Raw genomic sequence first — 18,597 nt, 5'->3', positions numbered from 1 at the left:
GCATGCTTTTGGGACCGGAGGTGTTATGGAGTAAATGTTATTTTCAGATTTCCTTGCTTTGCTTAGGCTGCTCCCTTCAGCCCCTCGCTCTAATCGGTGAGTATGTGGCGTGCACTCCAGACTAAATTGCTGTTTATTATTTTTCGGCGGGTGTCAAAGTGCTGTCTGGCTCTGAATGCTGCCAGGGGAGCGAGGGGTGGGGGGGCGGTAGTGGGGTAGCCCTGAGCCGCTGCTGACGCTACACTATTTCTGAAAGACCTGCCGCTTGATTTACCAAAGCAAAATGTCACAGTAATTGTGAAGATTTATATCAATGGAGAAGAGCTGACGAGGTCCCGCGGCTATCAGATCCTACACGCTCCAAAAAAATGTGCTTGAACCGGTGCCCGCCCCGCTAAAAGGGCTCGCGGCTTCGCCAATTTCAGCTCTGAAATGTCCTCCTTAAAGGCATCGCTGACCCGATCTTCCAGGCTTTCCAGGGTGTGACAGTTACTGTGCTGATAATCATGGTGGAATTACTCCATTCTCAGGAATACGGTATGTGAGGGTTCATTGTAAATGAAAATAAAAAGTAAAATAGTGGACACGACAAAATGTATTTTTGTATTTTTACCTCTGTAAAGCAGTTATCAATCAATCAATCAATCAACCACCCCGACAATCAATCAATAAATCAACCAATTCATCAATCAATCAATCAATCAATCAATCATTATAATTGAGTTTCTATGGTTTTGACTGTTTAACGGTAACTCTTTATCCATTATTGTATTGCATGCGATTTTAATGTAAAATATCTGCATTAGGAAAAGCTATATATGTTTTTGTATTATTTATAATTTAATTCTATTATTTAATTGTGATGTTAAATGATATACTGTACATTATTATTATTATCTTATTTTTATTATTATGATTTACTTAATCGCTAGTCTTTCACAGGCGGTTCCTGCAGACACACCGGCATTCAGCAGCTTTATTATGGGATGTGCCCCTGAATTCACCTCTGCAAGGCTGAAATGACCATGAAAAGATAATGTATTTTCTTCAGTTTACTTCTACTATTATTACTACTACTACTACGTGTGGACCTTTATTGTATATGATCTATGTCAATGGGACATTTTCCAATCTGTAGTTTTCCACCTTTGAGAGGAGAGTGGGAGACATCTGCCTGGCTTCATAATGGGTATTGCAAATGTTTAAGTAATTCTATTCCATGTGAGAACTTCCCTCCCCCCTTAGCACCCTCCCAAAATGACCAGTGGAATGAAACTGGGACTCCTCTGCCTCCACAGTGCTAGGATTTTACTTTTGCAAGGCAGGAAGGAACAGTGGAAGGAATTGTCCTCTTGTGGGCTTGCACTATGGAGTCCAGCAGCCAACAGGTTCTGTGGAAAGATGTGAGTTATGTTTATCTTTGTTTTTGTTGTTTTTTTGTTGGGTTTTTGAGTTTTGTGGGTTTTATATCCACATCTTCTCGGTATATATTAATATATATATATTTTTTTTTTGTACTTTGGTGTATGATTGTTGGATTCATTCCATTCCAATAATTCCATTATAGTGTAAATCGCTTTACAAATTAGTTGGTAACATGGCAATAAAATACGATTATGCCTCATTCCTCACTGAATACACAGAAACAATCAGCAATGGTAACCAAAGAGACAAAAACAGGAAAATATTGTTTTTATTTGTTTTTAATTATTTAATATTGTAATTATTATTATTATTATTATTTATTATTATAGATATTCTATTCTATAAATAATTGTATTATTATTACAGTAGTCTCTCTGAATCCCAGCTGGGAGTAATAAACTACCTGATTTATGGGGGGGCGGGGCTGTTTTTTTTCCTGAATAGAATAGGATTGGGGCTTGCTGAGTGTGTACTATCTAACCCAGCAATTTGAGAGTATAGCTATTTTTCCATCTCCTGCCTCCTCCGTCTGGCTTCCTTTCCCTTTCAGTTCACCTGCTGCTTCATCTTACTAGATCCTCACTTCTCACACGCAAAGAGCTTCCAAATAACCCTCCAATCCCCTTTTCATGTGAAAGCTTATTGTTAAGTGTTTTTGGGTGTATGTGTACCACTTTCTCATGCAACTTGACCTGTCGGAGCTCTCAGGAGTCGTATAGTATTCCTGTCTGTTCCTACCGGAATATATATTTGCTGGAGCAGATGCTGTACTAGTTTTAAAATAAAGGACTTAGGTGAAGGCAGATTATTATTAGTAGTAGAAGAACAATTATTATTATCCTCTACAGATTGAAGGCATTTACAAGAGGTTGCAGTATTTTCCATAATTTACGATTATTGTCACATTGGTACAAGTCCAGCGAATTTAGAGAGAGAGCACAAAAAAGGTGTGTTTTAAGGGAACATAAATACATTCGGCTTCCACGAGAGATCGTGGAGCATCAGAAATTGGCATCTGTGCAACCTGGCTTTTGGTCTTTTTTTTTCTTTTTTTTTTTTTTTTGTCCTTCCACTCCTTGCCAAGCGTTTTTTTTTTTTTTTAACAAAAGCCATCAAAGTGGTCAAACCTCCATACAAATGTGGGGTCAATGTGTGTAGTGTAGCGGCTGACAAGAAGATCAAGTCACTGCCTCGATCTTTTGGATTGGCCTGTGTTGGTCCAAACGCACTCACCGCCCAAAACCTCCTGCTCAACCAATCAGTGCTTGTCGGACCTGTAGGATCCCCGGTACAGGGTAGGGAAGGGGGCTCCGGGTAACGTGAAAATATGCGTACGTGTATCTCTGTAGAGGGACCATCTCAGCTTTGAGAAGCGGCAGGCTGACTGGTGAAGGGTGATGACATTTTGAAACCCTCTTACTGGGACCCTTAAGTGTACCGCACATTCGGCACTCTGTCGGTGGGGCGTGGGGGCGCGGGCGGGGCTGGAAAGAGTGGCTGATGAGCGTCCCCCCGTTATGCACTGGGCTTTTTTTGTTTTTTCCACAAGGTGTTAAATGAGGTAAGGGAGAGGCAGGGGGGGCGTGCGGCAGGGTGGGACTGGTAGTGAATGCTGAAAACAGGGAGATTTTACTGTTTTACAGATATTTGTCAGGACTCGGGACACACTAGACTGGAGTCCCAAACTGCTCCCTGTGTCTCAGCCTCGGTCAGTATACCATTGTATACACCGATCAGCCACAACATTAAAACCACCAACGTGAAGTGAATAACATTGTTCTCATCTCGTTCCAATGGCACCTGTCAAGGGCTGGGATATATCAGACAGCAAGTGAACAGTCAGTTCTTGAAGTTGATGTGTTGGAAGCAGGAGAAATGGGAAAGCGTAAGGATCTGAGCCACTTTGACAAGGACCAAATTGTGATGGCTAGACGACTGGGTCAGAGCGTCTCCAAAACGACAGGTCTTGTCCTGGTATGCATGTGTTTAGTACCAAAAGTGGTCCAAGGAAGGACAACCGGTGAACCGGCGACAGGGTCATGGGCGCCCAAGACTCATCGATGCGCATGCGGAGCCGATCCGATCCAATCCTGCATCTGTGGGATGTTCTGGCACATCCCACAGACACCTCGCAACTTCCAGGACTCAAAGGATCAGCTGCTAACGTCTTGGTGCCAGACACCACAGGACACCTTCAGAGGTCTTGTGGAGTCCATGCCTCGACGGGTCAGAGCTGCTTTGGTGGCACGAAGGGGAGCTACACAACATTGGTGGTGGTTTTAATGTTGTGGCTGATCGGTGTATATCTGGCACCCTCCTTGTTTTCCTCCAGTCTGTCTCAGTTGCCTCATCTGCCTCTATCCACCACATTCCTCTCAGTATTTTATGGCAGAGAGAGGGTTTTCGTCTCGTTTCCATTACGCATGCAACCTGCCAGAGGAGAGCAGATCCCAGCTACCTTATTTTCCACGCTCAGAGAGAAATCCTCTGTGAGGAATTTCTGGCTCTCTGATTACCGCCTTCTGTTTCTCATCATACCTCAAGGACGCCATTGCGCTTTGATCCGCTCCTTTTCATGACCACTGTCACCACCACTTGAGATAGAGGGGGGAAAATAAATATTTATTAATGAATTACTCTGCTGAAGGCTTTGTTTCGGGATTTTCTTTGAAGGACTTTCTGGCATCTGACAAAACTAGTTGTCTCGTCCATCGAGTTCTAATGGTAGTAAATCCGGCGGTGGAATGGAAAATTCTCCGCAGATGTGGGAGAATGTGAGAGCTATTCTGGAAATTTGAACATATGCTGGAATTGTAGGACACGACAAGAATTTCGGTATCCTAAATTGCACTGTCCTAAAGCACTTGGTTGAATGTTTTTGATGGCGCTCGTAGTACTGCACAATACAGAAAGCACCAAAATAAATATACAGCAATACACAAACGAGGGGGTAAAGAAATGAAGTGAAAAGATTCCTAGATGTATTTCTATTGCCATCGGCAACAGGAGAATACTTCAATCAGCTTCGGAAAACACTGTCAGAACTTCAGTCATAATGGGAAGCGGAGGTTACTGTATTATGATTTAGAATACGTGCTGATAAGGAACGCTGCAGCTGTTCCTAATTGAAGTTGGTTGCGCTTTTAAATACTTATTTTTTATTCTCCTCCGGGACCTTCAAAGGTGTTCCGGTGCGAATCAAAAAAAAAAAAAAAAAAGGCTTTCATTTTGCCTCTGTTGGAAGTGTGGCGGAACAAAAGCCTTTCTTTATTAATTTGAGGCACTTAAAGCTTGGGGGAATTGACTACAGCGGGGAGGGAGATTTAATTTGAGGAAAAGTTTAATACTGTAAATGTGACCTTTTTTTTTTTGTGGCGAAGAAGTGGTCCTCCTCCTTCGTTGCACTGTTCTGCGCGGCACAGGACATGTCGTGGGTTATTATATGTTTTTTATCACCACCAGCTCTGTTTAAAATAAACGTTTTTCCAGCGTGAAGACAAGGTTGAGATCATCTTTTCTGCCCGTTCATTCAAGTCTTTGGCAACACATTTCAAAGGGCAAAACCAAACAGCACCTGAATGAGAAAAGTAGTTGAAATACTTATTAATAAAAATAATAATAATAATAATAATGATGATTAGTCCAGGTGATGAATCCATTCTGTTTGTGTATTTTCTATTTTCCCGTAGATTGAGATGGGGAAGGAGAAGAGAGCCGTGTACCAAAACTGTCGGCGGGTGGCTCTCCTCCTGGGTGTGGTCGTCCTGATTCTGACCCTTGGCTTTTTCAGCATTCGATTCTGGAGTCCGAGTCTAGGAAAGGTAAGGCTGACTCTTCTTTTCCCCCGTCAGTGGTTCTCAATGTGGGGTCCTTGCAGAGCTTCCGAGGTGTCCACAGCCAAATGATTGATAGTTAAACTTCACTGATATTTCCTTTTCGAGATGTTAGCACTGTTAGAGAATGTACTATAATGGCCGTTTTGATCCTAGTTGCACTGTTGTCTCCCAAAATACGAAATAGATAATGTGACAAAATCATATCTAATGCTTATCAAATTGGCGGTCCTCGATATTAAGAATTATCAACAATATCCATATCAACAATTCTAATAGAATATACCACAGAAAACCAGTTTGTACAGGAAAATAGACATAGACATATAAGCAGCTGAAGTAAGCCTACACAGATAATCACATCGTTATTATTAGGTTTATTATTTGGTTAATATTATTGGATCAAAAACTGCTGGTGTTTCGGCCGTCGGCTCCATCATTTTCAGAAAATTCTAAACTTTTGATATTTGAAAATGTTGGCCTCTATCATCCTAGAAATTCATTGATTCCTTTTACTATGCTAATTCCTTACACGGTTTAATTGCTCCGGTCCCCGGTACAGGTACCAGGACTGCAGCCTCTTAGTGATTTAATTGCAGTGAACTCATTCGTCTTGTAAAATCCAATTCACTCAGTATGATGGACAACATTTTAACTCTTATCCTGGGCTTTCATTTTCCCTCGCTGCCCCCCGAAAAAAGCGATTTCCTAAAGCCCATAGCAAACGATACATCAATAATTCCGTCTGCTAATTAAGGTTGCAAATGAGAGGAACATTCTCCAGTTACATCTATTTTTCTTAAAAGGAGTGAAAATTAGAGTGAGAGGAGTTTTGGAAAGTGAGCACATGCTGTACACTGGCTCTACTGTCTGCAAATGATAAACCTGCTCCGTAAACAACCCAAGTGAAAATATAGTTATGTTTAAGTGTACTGAGTGTATTTAGTATACTTAAGTGTGTCATCTGGAAATGTACTTGGTATATTTACTATACCCAAGTGTTTAATTTGAAAGTATACTTAGTATATTAAGTATACTTAAGTGTGTTTTTGAACGTATACTTAGTATATTAAGTTTACTTAAGTGTGTTATTTGAAAGTATACTTTGCATATTTAGTATATTTAGGTATGTTATCTAAAAGTATGTTTAGTGATACTTAAGTGTGTTATTTGAAAGTGTACTCAGTATATTTTGTATACCCAAGTGTAATCTGAAAGTATATTTAGCATATTAAGTATACTTAAGTGTGTAATTTGAAAGTGTACCTAGTTTATTTAGTATACAATGTGTTATCTGAAAGTACACCTAGTATATTAAGTGTACTTAAGTGTGTTATTTGAATGTGTACTTAGCATATTAAGTATACTTAAGTGTGTTATCTAAAAATATGTTTAGTAAACTTAAGTGTGTTATTTGAAATGTACTTAGTATATTTAGTATGCCCAAGTATAATCTGAAAGGATATTTAGTATACATACATGTGTTATCTGAAAATGTACTTAGTATATTTAGTATACTTAAGTGTATTATCTGAAAATGTACTTAGTATATTTAGAATATTTCAGTGTGTTATCCGAAAATGTATTTAGTATATTAAGTATACTTAAGTGTGTCATTTGAAAGTGTACTCAGTTAATTTAGTATACTTTATTGTATTATCTGAAAATGAACTTAGTATATTTAGCATACGCAAGTGTTATCTGAAAGTACCTAATATATTAAGTATACCTAAGTGTCTTATCTTAAAGTATATTTAGTATACTTAAGGGTGTTATTTAAATGTGTACTTAGCATATTTAGTATACTCAAGCGTATTATTTGAAAGTGTATTTAGTATTTTAAGTAAACTTAAGTGTGTTATCTGAAAGTATATTCAGTATACCACAGTGTGTTATTTCAAAATGTACTAAGTATATTTAGTATACTTAAGTGTGTTAGCTGAAAATGTAGTGTTATCTGAAAGTATAATTATTGTATTTAGTATATTTAAAATGTGTTATTTGAAAGGGTACTTAGTGTATTTAGTATACTTAAGTGTGAAAGTGAACTTAGTATATTCAATATACTTAAATGTGTTATTTGAAAGTGTACTTAGTATATTTAGTATACTTAAGTGTGTTATCTAAAAGTATATTTAGTATACCTAGGTGTGTTTTCTGAAACTGTACTCAGTGTATTTAGTTAACTTAAGTGTGTTATTTGAAAGTGTACTTAGTATATTTAGTTTACTTAAATGTTATCTGAAATTGTACTTAGTATATTTAGTATACTTAAGCGTTATCTGAAAGTATACTTAGTATATTTAGTATTTAATGTCCGGTAATAAAGCTCATACAAAATGTCGCCGCGCCACCTCCCCGACGGCACAGATGAGACGGGTCAGTGATGCGGCCAACACCGGCACCTCAGTCGCCGGCCCTCACTTTTATTGTGCCACTGGGTTTGTTTCACCCTCTGACTCACGCGTACGAGCCGATCTGCCAGGCCGAGCACATCCGGTAACTACACCGGTAGCAGGGGGCCAAGGCTCCGGCGGAGCTGTGGACTGCTCGCTGAAGCGACGAGGTCCGTGCAGGGGGCGCTGTAACCTAGATGTACATTATATTTGCTTTTGAAACATAGACTGTTAGTGAGACGTGACCACGAGGTTCAAATTTGTCGGGTAAAATAAATTATTTTCACCTGACGCTGGATCAGGTTTTACAACAGTGGTGTAAAATTGCAATTGCACTCAAAAACTGTAGGGACGCCAAATCCCAAATACCAAAAGTTACATAGTGTTGCTTTAAGTGTATAAAATGTACTTAGTATTTTATACTGTATTTAATGTTATGATACGTTTGATGACCAGAATAACACAATTTTAACTAGCCTACTAAAGCAAAGCTTAAGTTAGGTTATTGTTTAAATATAATTTTTCTTAGTTACAACATAATGACTACTATACTAAAGCTGTACTTTAAATGAGTACATTAAGTAAATAAGAAGTAACAAAAAATACACTTCAAGTTTACTCACCAAGAAGTACAAATGGATGGTATAATACTTTATATGGATGAAAAAAAAAAGATTTTCACTTGGGAAATTAGTAGCTACAGACAGACAGACAGACAGACAGACAGGAGCAATAGAAAATAAACCAAAATACCACCATAGACAATAAACCTAAATTAAACAATACGGTATATAGAGAACCTAATGATAAATAATAAACAATAAATATAAACCTTAATTGAAGAACAAAATGTTCACAAACAAATATATAAATGAATAGATAAAGTTAAAGATAAGTTCAAGTTCAAGTTCAAGTTCAAGAGATTATTTGTCACATACATAAACTAAAGCTATTAAAATAAAAAAGGCTATAATTGTACCATGCAGGATATAACTTACTGCACTTTCAGCCACTGTCCATAACATCCTATGTAATATATATAATATATAATACATATAATATATATATGGAGTCATTAGGAGCAGCAGTTGTTGATGGGTTGCCTCACATCGGAGTTAACCAGGGTTCACTGTTACTTCCCCCTATATGGACACCGTGTTCCACGTGTCCTCCCTTCACCGTGGATATAAATCAACCTGGGAGCCATCTCCCTTTGTCCTTGTTAAATATTTCATGCCTGAGGTAGAGCGGTCATTATTTCCACTATAATAAGCTGTGATCATTCTCACATGGGCACAGAGTGTGTTGATGGCAGAGGTTGGCGCGGCGATGAACATCAAACCTATGGACCCTGAGTTTCCACTTTAATGGGGTCTTGAGGGGGAGGTTGGAGAGGGAGCCACTTCAAAGTTGAAGCACCTGCCTCTCACATGCTGGCACTCCCATCTGGGGGATGGATGGATGGACAACAGCAGCGGAAAGGTGGAAAGTAACTGAGTAAAAGTACTTTGTTACTGTGCTGAGGTACATTTTTCTTAGTATCCGTACTTATCCTACACAATAAGTATATTCGAGATTGATAGACGGACGGACGGACGGACGGACGGACAGGTAGGTAGGTAGGTAGATAGATAGATAGATAGATAGATAGATAGATAGATAGTGTTGGGATCCTAACGGCGGATCCCTCCCAGGATGGTTGATGTGTGGAGCTTCTTCACATAAGACGGAGACGGATGTGAAGCAAAATCGATTCCTTTCTTGGTGATACTGCCGATATAAGTGCAGGCTCAGTTCGCGAAGTCTGAGCCTGGGCTCCAGGAGCCGAGCTCAGCCAAGTCCAAGCCAAGTCCAAGGGCCAAGTCTGAGCCAGGCCAGTGGAAGCCCCGGTCCTTCTTCCCTGGATCCGTATATAGTTTAATGTACGCAAGTGGTCACAAAAGGACATATGGATCACAAAGAACAATGTACGTGCAGAACAACATGAACAACATGTACGCACGCGGAAAATTACAGGAACAACATGTGCGTGACTGGTCACAAAAGGACATTTCCAACCAGAGGCGCCATATTATTTCTAACAATCCCCCTTTTGACCTCATTAAACATGAGGTCAATCTAAAACAGTAATCAAAAAGTACAATACAATGACAATGCATGGCTCCAGGAGTGATTGGCAGGGAAAACCTCATTTGTCTTAGCGGGAAAACCTGCCAACATCCGTATTACTGAACGTGCGGATGGCATTCACTCACCACCTGGACCATTTACAATAAAAGAGCAAACAAAAGTACAGAGTAATTTCTTAGGAACAATTTCTCCCTGGGTGTGATACTGGATCTCGCAGCTTTTTAGCTCTTAACCTCATGCGAGGTGTGCTGACTTCGCTGTTTAGATCTTTCTCTCTTGAACCCTGGTCAACTAGATGCAGTCATCGTGGACGAGCAAAGCAACACATTGGTTAATACAGAGTGGGTGGTCGTCTGGACCACTCGGAACGGTCCGGTCCACCTGGCCTCCGTCCACTTCTTTTTCACCGCTTTCAGGCAGGCCCAGTCGGAGACTCTTACAGCCTTACCCCGACGGTGGGTTGATTCGCTTCTCCAGCGTGGTCCTGTATCTGTGAGGAGAGTGAGGCTACCAGGACAGTTAGGGTACCATAGTACGATGCGTGGTCCACGCGGGTGGGATCCAGGGAAAGTAAAGGGATAGTCATTTACACATAACTAACTATGACAGACAGATGACAGTCCTGTACTGAATGTCTAAAGGCAAGAGAGCCGAGAGAGAGAGAGGAGAAGGGTAATGGACAAGTTGAGGAGGGGGCGAGAAAACATTTATGCCGTTTTTGATTCTACGTGCAGAACAACATGAACAACATGTAGGCAAGCGGAAAAGTATAGGAACAACATGTGCACGACTGGTCACAAAAGGACATTTCCAACCAGAGGCGCCATATTATTTCCAACAACAGATAGATAGATAGATAAAGCAACAGAGAAAGGTAATTTACTATGTGCGTTGTATTTCAATGGCACATGAAGACCACTGAGGAGCTCACTTTGATTACATTCAAACATGCAGTTGTTACAGAGTCCTGAGATTGTGTGTGTGTGTGTGCCTTACCCCGACGGTGGGTTGATTCGCTTCTCCAGCGTGGTCCTGTGTGTGTGTGTGTGTGTGTGTGTGTGTGTGTGTGTGTGTGTGTGTGTGTGTGTGTGTGTGTGTGTGTGTGTGTGTGTGTGTGTGTGTGTGTGTGTGTGTGTGTGTGTGTGTGTGTGTGTGTGTACGTGTGTGTGTGTGTGTGTGTGTGAGACTGTGTATTTTATTTAAAAGTGTGTAGATTAGCTGCATGCATTCTTCCCTGGCTCACAGCAAATTCCTGTCTCACTGTTTACTATGTGCTCATTATTGTTCTGGGCCCCTCCGCTCACTGGGGGATGGTGCCTCCTTGTAAATTAATTCAGTGTTATTACCAGTTTACTTTCTGCTATTCCCTGAAAATGGAATATGGCCAGTGAATAAGAAAAAGGAGAGTGGTGGTGGCGGCGGTGGTAATTTGCGAATATTGTCCCAAAAAAAGACAGAAAACAAACTGCGGCGAAAATACTGCAATGTTGTTTCATGAGTTTCAGTATAAGAATACAGACGACTGAGAATCGTGTTGTTTTTTTTTGGGGTTTTTTTTTCTTTCAATCGGTGTGTCCAAAAAGTGCGTAGATATGTTGGATACAATGCCAGGGATCATAAAAAAAAAAAAAAAAAAAACACACCCTCCCACCCTCTGCACCCACCGTTCCAGCAAGGGAGTGATTCGATTCGATTATATTAGATTACGTTAGATTAGATTAGATTAGATTAGATTAGATTAGTTTGAGACCTTCCAAATAATGTTACGCTGCTAATGAGCAAAAAAAATAAAAAGCACCGGAGAAAAGATGCAGAAAATGCAACAAGAAAAAGCAGCATGTCGGTCCCAGTATGTGTGTGTGTGTGTGTGTGTGTGTGTGTGTGTGTGTGTGTGTGTGTGTGTGTGTGTGTGTGTGTGTGTGTGTGTGTGTGTGTGTGTGTGTGTGTGTGTGTGTGTGACCCAATCCCAATGACATTTCAAATAATGGTGCAATCAATTTAAAATCATTACTTTCCTCAAATAGAAGTCTCCATTATTCTTTCTCCTTATTTATTAATTTTTGCCTCTGGCTCCAATTCTGGCTGTCAAACCTGTTTCCTCCTCCCAGGGAAACCTTGACAGTGCGCCAGTGCTCACTGTTTTGATGCTGTGGCGGAATTAAGCGGGAAATACACAAGTGACAGGAAGACCCCAAAGCACGCTCCGCCTCCATTATTCACGCTGAAATAGTGTTGTTCACCTTGATGCCTCTGTTTTCGGGGAGTCCCAAGGTGGCCGTCTCTGCCGCCGCCCCCCCCCATGTTGTTCCTTTAAGGCTTCTGTGTCGGGATCGACTTCCCTTCACAAACACGGCGGCACCTGCTGCTTTGTGGCGGTTGCAGGTGTCTCAAGGCTTCTCAAGGCTTTCCAAGGCCTCTGAAGGCTTCTGAAGGCTTCTCCAGGCTTCCCAAGGCCCCAACGTGCCTTTTTTTTTTTGTTGTTGTTTATTTATCGCTGTCATAGTCTACTTGATAGTCTCCTCGGTGTCCTCACGCCGCCGCCTGTTATCATCTATCATTTCTTATCACGCCTCTGATTCTTTTTTCTTTTTCTTTTTTACCTTGTCTTCCCCCTGGGGTTATCATTCTACTCTAAACAGTTGATTTTAGTGGGAACCTTCTCCCAAGTCCTCAACTCACGTGCCCGTAATCTTGTTTGGGGGAGGGGATTCAACATGTCTTGCTCATTTGTTAATTCACAGGCCGGACTCCACTCAGTGCATGTTAAATGAGGCTGCTCTGGGATTAAACATTAAGCTTCTTATTCGGGGAAAATAATTATTATTCAGTTCTTGACGAGTGACTTGGTTAAACTTTGGTGAATCGGTTAAAATCTCCGACTGTTCGTCAGTTTGATTCAGTTAAAGTAATGCCAAGAGGGAGCGAGGAAACGACAGGAAAACAAAGCGAACAAACAAACAACTTGTGTCACCGAGAGTCGAAGTGACTCGGGAGTCCTGGCTCATTTGAAAGATTTGTTCGCTGCAAACAAATCATTTGCGAGTCTTGCATCACGGGTTGAAAGTGGTCGTCTGTGTGAGCTTTATTTTTATTTTTTACTACATTTCACACAGTCGTGTTACTTTAGTTGGGTTTTTTTTTAATCTGGATTCATATTCATATACGTTTTGTTTTGAAAATATGGATTTATATCCATGTACATTCTTTAGTGTACATTGATTTATCTTATATCTATCAAAAGCAAGACAAAACAGGATACGTTGAGCACTAATCTGCGGATAAAACGGTACATATCGGTACCTAATACCATATACCATAATACTTTAAGTACAAGAGCTGGTTCTTATCTACTTTTGCTTGAAAAATCACTATGGTACGTTGACTTTTACTAGTCATTTTTTGTGTGTCTGTGTGTGTGTGTGTGTGTTTGCAAAGTAAAAGCTCTGAGTACCTCTCCCACCACTGCTATGCATTCATCATCAATAAGAATCCCTGAGTGCTGCCAAACAGTGCCTGGTGTCCACTTATTGATTTAACAGCTACAGATGAATAAAATCATAATCATAAATAATAAGTAATGTTTTCTGTGAAAGAGGAAGCAGCAAAGCGGTGCTTGGACTTGCAACGCTCTCATTGCTCCTGCAGAACCGGAGATACTGCTGCATTATTTAAAAAAAAAGCAAAGCCACTGTCGCACTACAGAAAAATGTCATTAACTGCTCGTGGTGAGACACTCCCTGGCCTTTTATTACATACAGTATGTTTCTTGTTGTTTTTCTGCTTTGTGTCTTTGGTTTTGTTATTTTACCAAGTCATTTTAAATCTAATCTCAGCCAAATACCATTAACTTGCGATGATCCACATCTTGAGGGGAGAGACGGTCGTGGCATTTATCCAAGAAACATCCACAACAACTCCACGTACTGAAGCTCCCTGGTAGGTTTAATTTTATTTTTTTCAGTTTAAGACAACTTGACTTTTCAACCTCATCAGAGAGAAATGGTATTTGAATCCACATTTAATGTGGATCTTCCAAAAAATATATTGTGTAATCGTGTGACACGTACACCAATCAGCCACAACATTAAAACCACCACTAATAACCACTAATATTGTGTAGGAAACGTCCCTCTCGTGCCGCCAAAGCAGCTCGGACCTGTGGAGGCATGGACTTCACAAGACCTCTGAGGGTGTCCTGTGGTATCTGGCACCAAAACGCAGCAGATCCTTTAAGTGCTGTAAGATGCGAGGTGGGGCCCCCATCGATCGGGCTTGTTGTTCCAGCACATCCCAACGGACCTTACCCCACCCATCCACATGATGTAGAAGAAAACGTGATTCATCAGAGCAGGCCACCTTCTTCCAATGCTCCATGGTCCAGTTCTGACGCTCACGTGCCCATTGTAGGAGCTTTCCACGGTTTAACAGGGATCAGCATGGACACTCTGACTGGTCTGTGGCTACACAGCCCCATACGCAGCAAGCTGTGATGCACTGTGTGTTCTGATCATAGCAGCATGAACTTTTTCAGCAGTTTGTGCTACAGTGGCTCTTCTGTGGGATCGGACCAGACGGACTAGACTTCACTCCCCACGGCCATCAATGAGCCCATGGGCGTCCATGACCCTGTCACAGGTTCACCGGTTGTTCCTCCTTTGACCACTTTTGGTAGGTACTAACCACTGCATACTGGGAACAACCCACAAGACCTGTCGTTTTGGAGATGCTCTGACCCAGTCGTCTAGCCATCACAATTTGTTCCTTGTCAAAGTGGCTCAGATCCTTACGCTCGTCCATTTTTCCTGCTTCCAACACATCAACTTCAAGAACTGACTGTTCACTTGCTGCCTGATATATCCCACCCTTTGACAGGTGCCATTGGAACGAGATGATCAGTGTTATTCACTTCACCTGTTTTAATGTGGTGGCTAATCGGTGTATATACACAAGACAACCGGTGAACCGGCGAAAGGATCACAGACGCGCATGGGCTCATGGATGCGTGTGGGGAGTGAAGTCTAGCCTGTCTGGTCTGAGCACACAGAAGAGCTACTGCAGCACAAATTGCTGAAAAAAGTTCATGCTGCTACAATAGAAAGGTGTCAGAACACACAGTGCATCACAGCTTGCTGCGTATGGGGTCAGAGTGTCCATGCTGACCCTTGTCCACCACCGAAAGTGCTACAATGGGCACATGAGCGTCAGAACTGGTCCATGGAGCAATGGAAGAAGGTGGCCTGCTCTGATGAATCACGTTTTCTTCTACATCATGTGGATGGGCGGGGTTAGGGTCAGATCTGACCGAGCATCTGTGGGATGTGCTGGAACAACAAGACCGATCCGTGGGGGCCCCACCTCGCAACTTCCAGGACTTAAAGGATCTGCTGCTGACGTCTTGGTGCCAGATACCACAGGACACCTTCAGAGGTCTGATGGAGTCCATGCCACGATGAGTTAGAGCTGCTTTGGTTTTAATGTTGTGGCTGAACAGTGTAATTTCAAATGGACTTGACTTCACAGGCTGGTGTTGCAGTCTTTAGTTTGATTAAACTGGTAAATGTTGTAGTTTTACAACACACAAAAGCTGCTAAAATTAAAATTTGCTAAAGGTGCATTGTGTAGAATTAAGTGGCATCTAGCGGTGAGGTTGCGGATTGCAACCAATTGAATACCCCTCCCAAAGGCGGTGCAACATGGCGGCCGCCGTGGAAGAGAAGGTCGCCGCAAAACTCGCAATAAACCCGAAAGGCCCTCTCTAGAGTCAGTGTTTGGTTTGTCCATTCTGGGCTGCTGTATAAAGATGGCTGTGCAACATGGCGGACTTCGCAAAGTGTACCCGCGCCCATGTAGATTAAAAGGCTCATTCTAAGGTAATGCCAACACAACGATATTATACACAAATTCAACCATACTTATGAATATTATATTCCTATATATATATATATATATATATGTAACATGCATGCAGTCCTTAATAACACATAGTTAATTGCACCTTCTTTCAAACAAGAATAGCCTGCGTTTTAAAGCTATTCAGCTCATGTTTACAAATGGACCTCGGTGGGGACAGATTTAATTCCAAATGTACCAATTTCATATAATTAATTAAGGAATGCCGACAATTTAATACCAAACATATTTGTTTTTAGACTCCTCAACCATATTTATGATTCCTATATGATTACATACATATGGTTACATGATCACATTATGTAATAACCTTTTCGCTAAGCCACATATTCTTTGTATTGCTGTTGCACACCACTGACCACCTCTACTCCTGTCCAGTTTTTTCTGTGTGTGAATGTGTGCCTCATTAGTTATCGTGCTTGTTCCGCTAAATACCAATGTGTCAACAGAGCAACCTAAGCTATTACTGCACTATTTCTGGTGCATATTAAGTGGATGCAGAAGCCTTCACAAGGAACCCACTCAAGGCGCTAAGTTAAGAGTGCTAAGTTTGTAGCATCGTCATCATAGTGAAAATAAAAAGTGTAATTTCATAAACGAATTGTTATCAAGTTTAAAGTCATAGAACAAGGTTTCAGCTGTATCCACCCACCACACAAATGAAAAAAAACTAAACTTGGGTGGTATTTAGGCAAAAGGGTATCACAGTATATCACCTAGACGGGACCCCAAAATCAAAATAAGGCAAAAATAAAGAGCAGAAATAGCCAATTATATTAGAATATATTCACAATATATACAGAATACAGAATATGCAGAATACACAGAGTGTGATATATAATCACAAGCACAGGATAAATTACGCACTTAGTATAGTTATATAAGAAATGAATGATTACTTTGTTATTACTAAATAATTAGTAATTTATTAATTATGCCTTATTAACATATGCCTGAATTATTGCATAGGCCCAAAAGCACCTCGAAGATGTGCCCAGCTGTCACAATCTAGGTCCATTGGTAGGTCCAACTAAAGCTCATAGTCCAGTTATTGCAAGGTAGAGAAAGTGAAAGTCAGCAGAGTTGCTTGGTCTATTGAAGTATATTTCCTTATAATATTTATGTATATGATTCTTGTAGCACTTGATCGTTATTTTTTTTTTATCTCAGGAGATCTGTCAAACTCTCATCATTATCTCCTTTATTCCCTTTGTGATGCACGGTGCACAGAAGTGGCCATCAGCATCGGTATCATCAGTCTGACGTGATGTGCATGCGATATAAACGTGAGCATAATTGCCGTTTTGAAATATGACATCATAACTGTTCTAATCATTATTTCATCGTAAAATGATGATTAAATTATCGACCGTTCGCAATTACAGATTCATTTGTGAGGGATTATCCCCATTTGTGTGCGGCGTCACACCCAACACATCCAGCATATCACTATATTAAAAGTATGATCGGTGAGATTATTTGGCCTAAATAGCTTGATTGAAGAGGGATTGGATGAGAGATAGATGGCATGATGAGGCAAGGGACAAGGACTATTATTTTGTACGTTATTATAGTAGTATATTTGTATTTGTGTATCTATTTATCAGATGGTTGATGCATTGGACACATTACCGTATCTCCATGCACCTGAGTTTGTTTCACAATGTGAATCGACAGAGTAGATAGAATGGCTCCCAAATCTGTCTGACTCTCTTGCTTCCTGAACACAGCTCTATTGTGGGCACAGTAGCACGTATCAAAGTGATTTATTGCCAGAGAGAGCTCAAGTCTTTTAAAACGGCTGGTGTGATTAGTCATATATGCTTGGCAGCTGAAAAGCGGGTGTACAGCGGTCCTGCAAATGAACAGCATCTGGAGACGGTAGTCAATCACAGCAAGGTGGTCAAACGTGGCGAGTGGCAGAGAGTTTCTGGCGACAAGGAGAATAAGTGGGTCATTACGCTGCTTTTGCAGCACGCTATGATGAACGACAAAGCTGAACTATGTAAAAAGATTACTGAAAAGACCTGAAAACATCCAAAATCATGTAAAAGAAACTGCATTTCAACAAGTAAAGTCTTTGAAGAATTCCTTGGGAATCGAGGTCAGTTTTTGGGTTTCTAGAGAGTAGTATTTCAGACATCTTCACTTGACACAATGGTATCAGCTATTACTATTGAATCATGATATAATAGCTCTATGGTACCTTTAAAAATATATATATACTCTACTCTTTTTCTCTGAAGCATCTGGATATATCAAAACAAAGAAAAGTAGCTTTTTAATGGGTTTTGTAAACGTGAATGTAACTTACACAGACAAGTTCAAGTCTTTATTGCCCTCCAGGGGACAATTCTGGTTGCAGTCAGGGTCAAGGAACTTAGCAACATACGTAACACATTGAAGACAGTGAAAAACACAGTAAGAGCAATAAAAACCGTTGTACACATTTAAGACCATAAGAAACAAACCCAACAGACAAGCCAGTGAAGAGGCAGAAATGGAGGTCTGTAGCACAAAGAGTCAAATCGGGGTACTGATGTAAAGTACTGATGTAATCTACTGTAAAAAACATATGCACTTGAAATAAACCTTACAGTGACTCTGATAACAAGCAGCTGTTGGGAAAGCGTTTTTCCCTCTGGAGTAGTAGGTGTAGTGCTGGGACCACATAGGTTTCTCAAGGGTGCTGTTCATGAAAATATGCATCTCGACTCAACAGCTTTCTCTTTGAGAAATCAATGTCCAACGCACATGTGGGAGGCTCACAAGAGGCTGCTGCGCAGGATATGCTGCGGGGGCCAGTTGCTCTTTCTTCTCATTCAGCTTTCTTTTTGTTTGTTGTGCGAGTGTCCTGAAGAGACTTTTAAGCTTTGCCTTTGTTTGGTTTTGCGTTGCTGAAC

The 18,597-nt window shown here is 40.8% G+C and overlaps 1 protein-coding gene across 1 annotated transcript in view; it reads left to right on the top strand.

The window, feature by feature from the left end:
- The first annotated feature begins 1,268 nt into the window (after positions 1 to 1,268).
- The window catches only part of tnmd (tenomodulin), a 46,576-nt gene continuing 29,247 nt past the window's right edge, over positions 1,269 to 18,597 (top strand). The window contains exons 1-2 of the mRNA XM_080008586.1: positions 1,269 to 1,403; positions 5,115 to 5,246. Of these exons, the coding sequence (XP_079864712.1) occupies positions 1,368 to 1,403; positions 5,115 to 5,246 (168 nt within the window). The 5' untranslated portion in view covers positions 1,269 to 1,367. The remainder of the gene's footprint in view (positions 1,404 to 5,114; positions 5,247 to 18,597) is intronic.

This window comes from Zeus faber, assembly GCF_960531495.2.
Source record: "Zeus faber genome assembly, chromosome: 10".
Taxonomy (NCBI): domain Eukaryota; kingdom Metazoa; phylum Chordata; class Actinopteri; order Zeiformes; family Zeidae; genus Zeus; species Zeus faber.
This window is presented reverse-complemented; position numbering and strand designations above follow the sequence as displayed.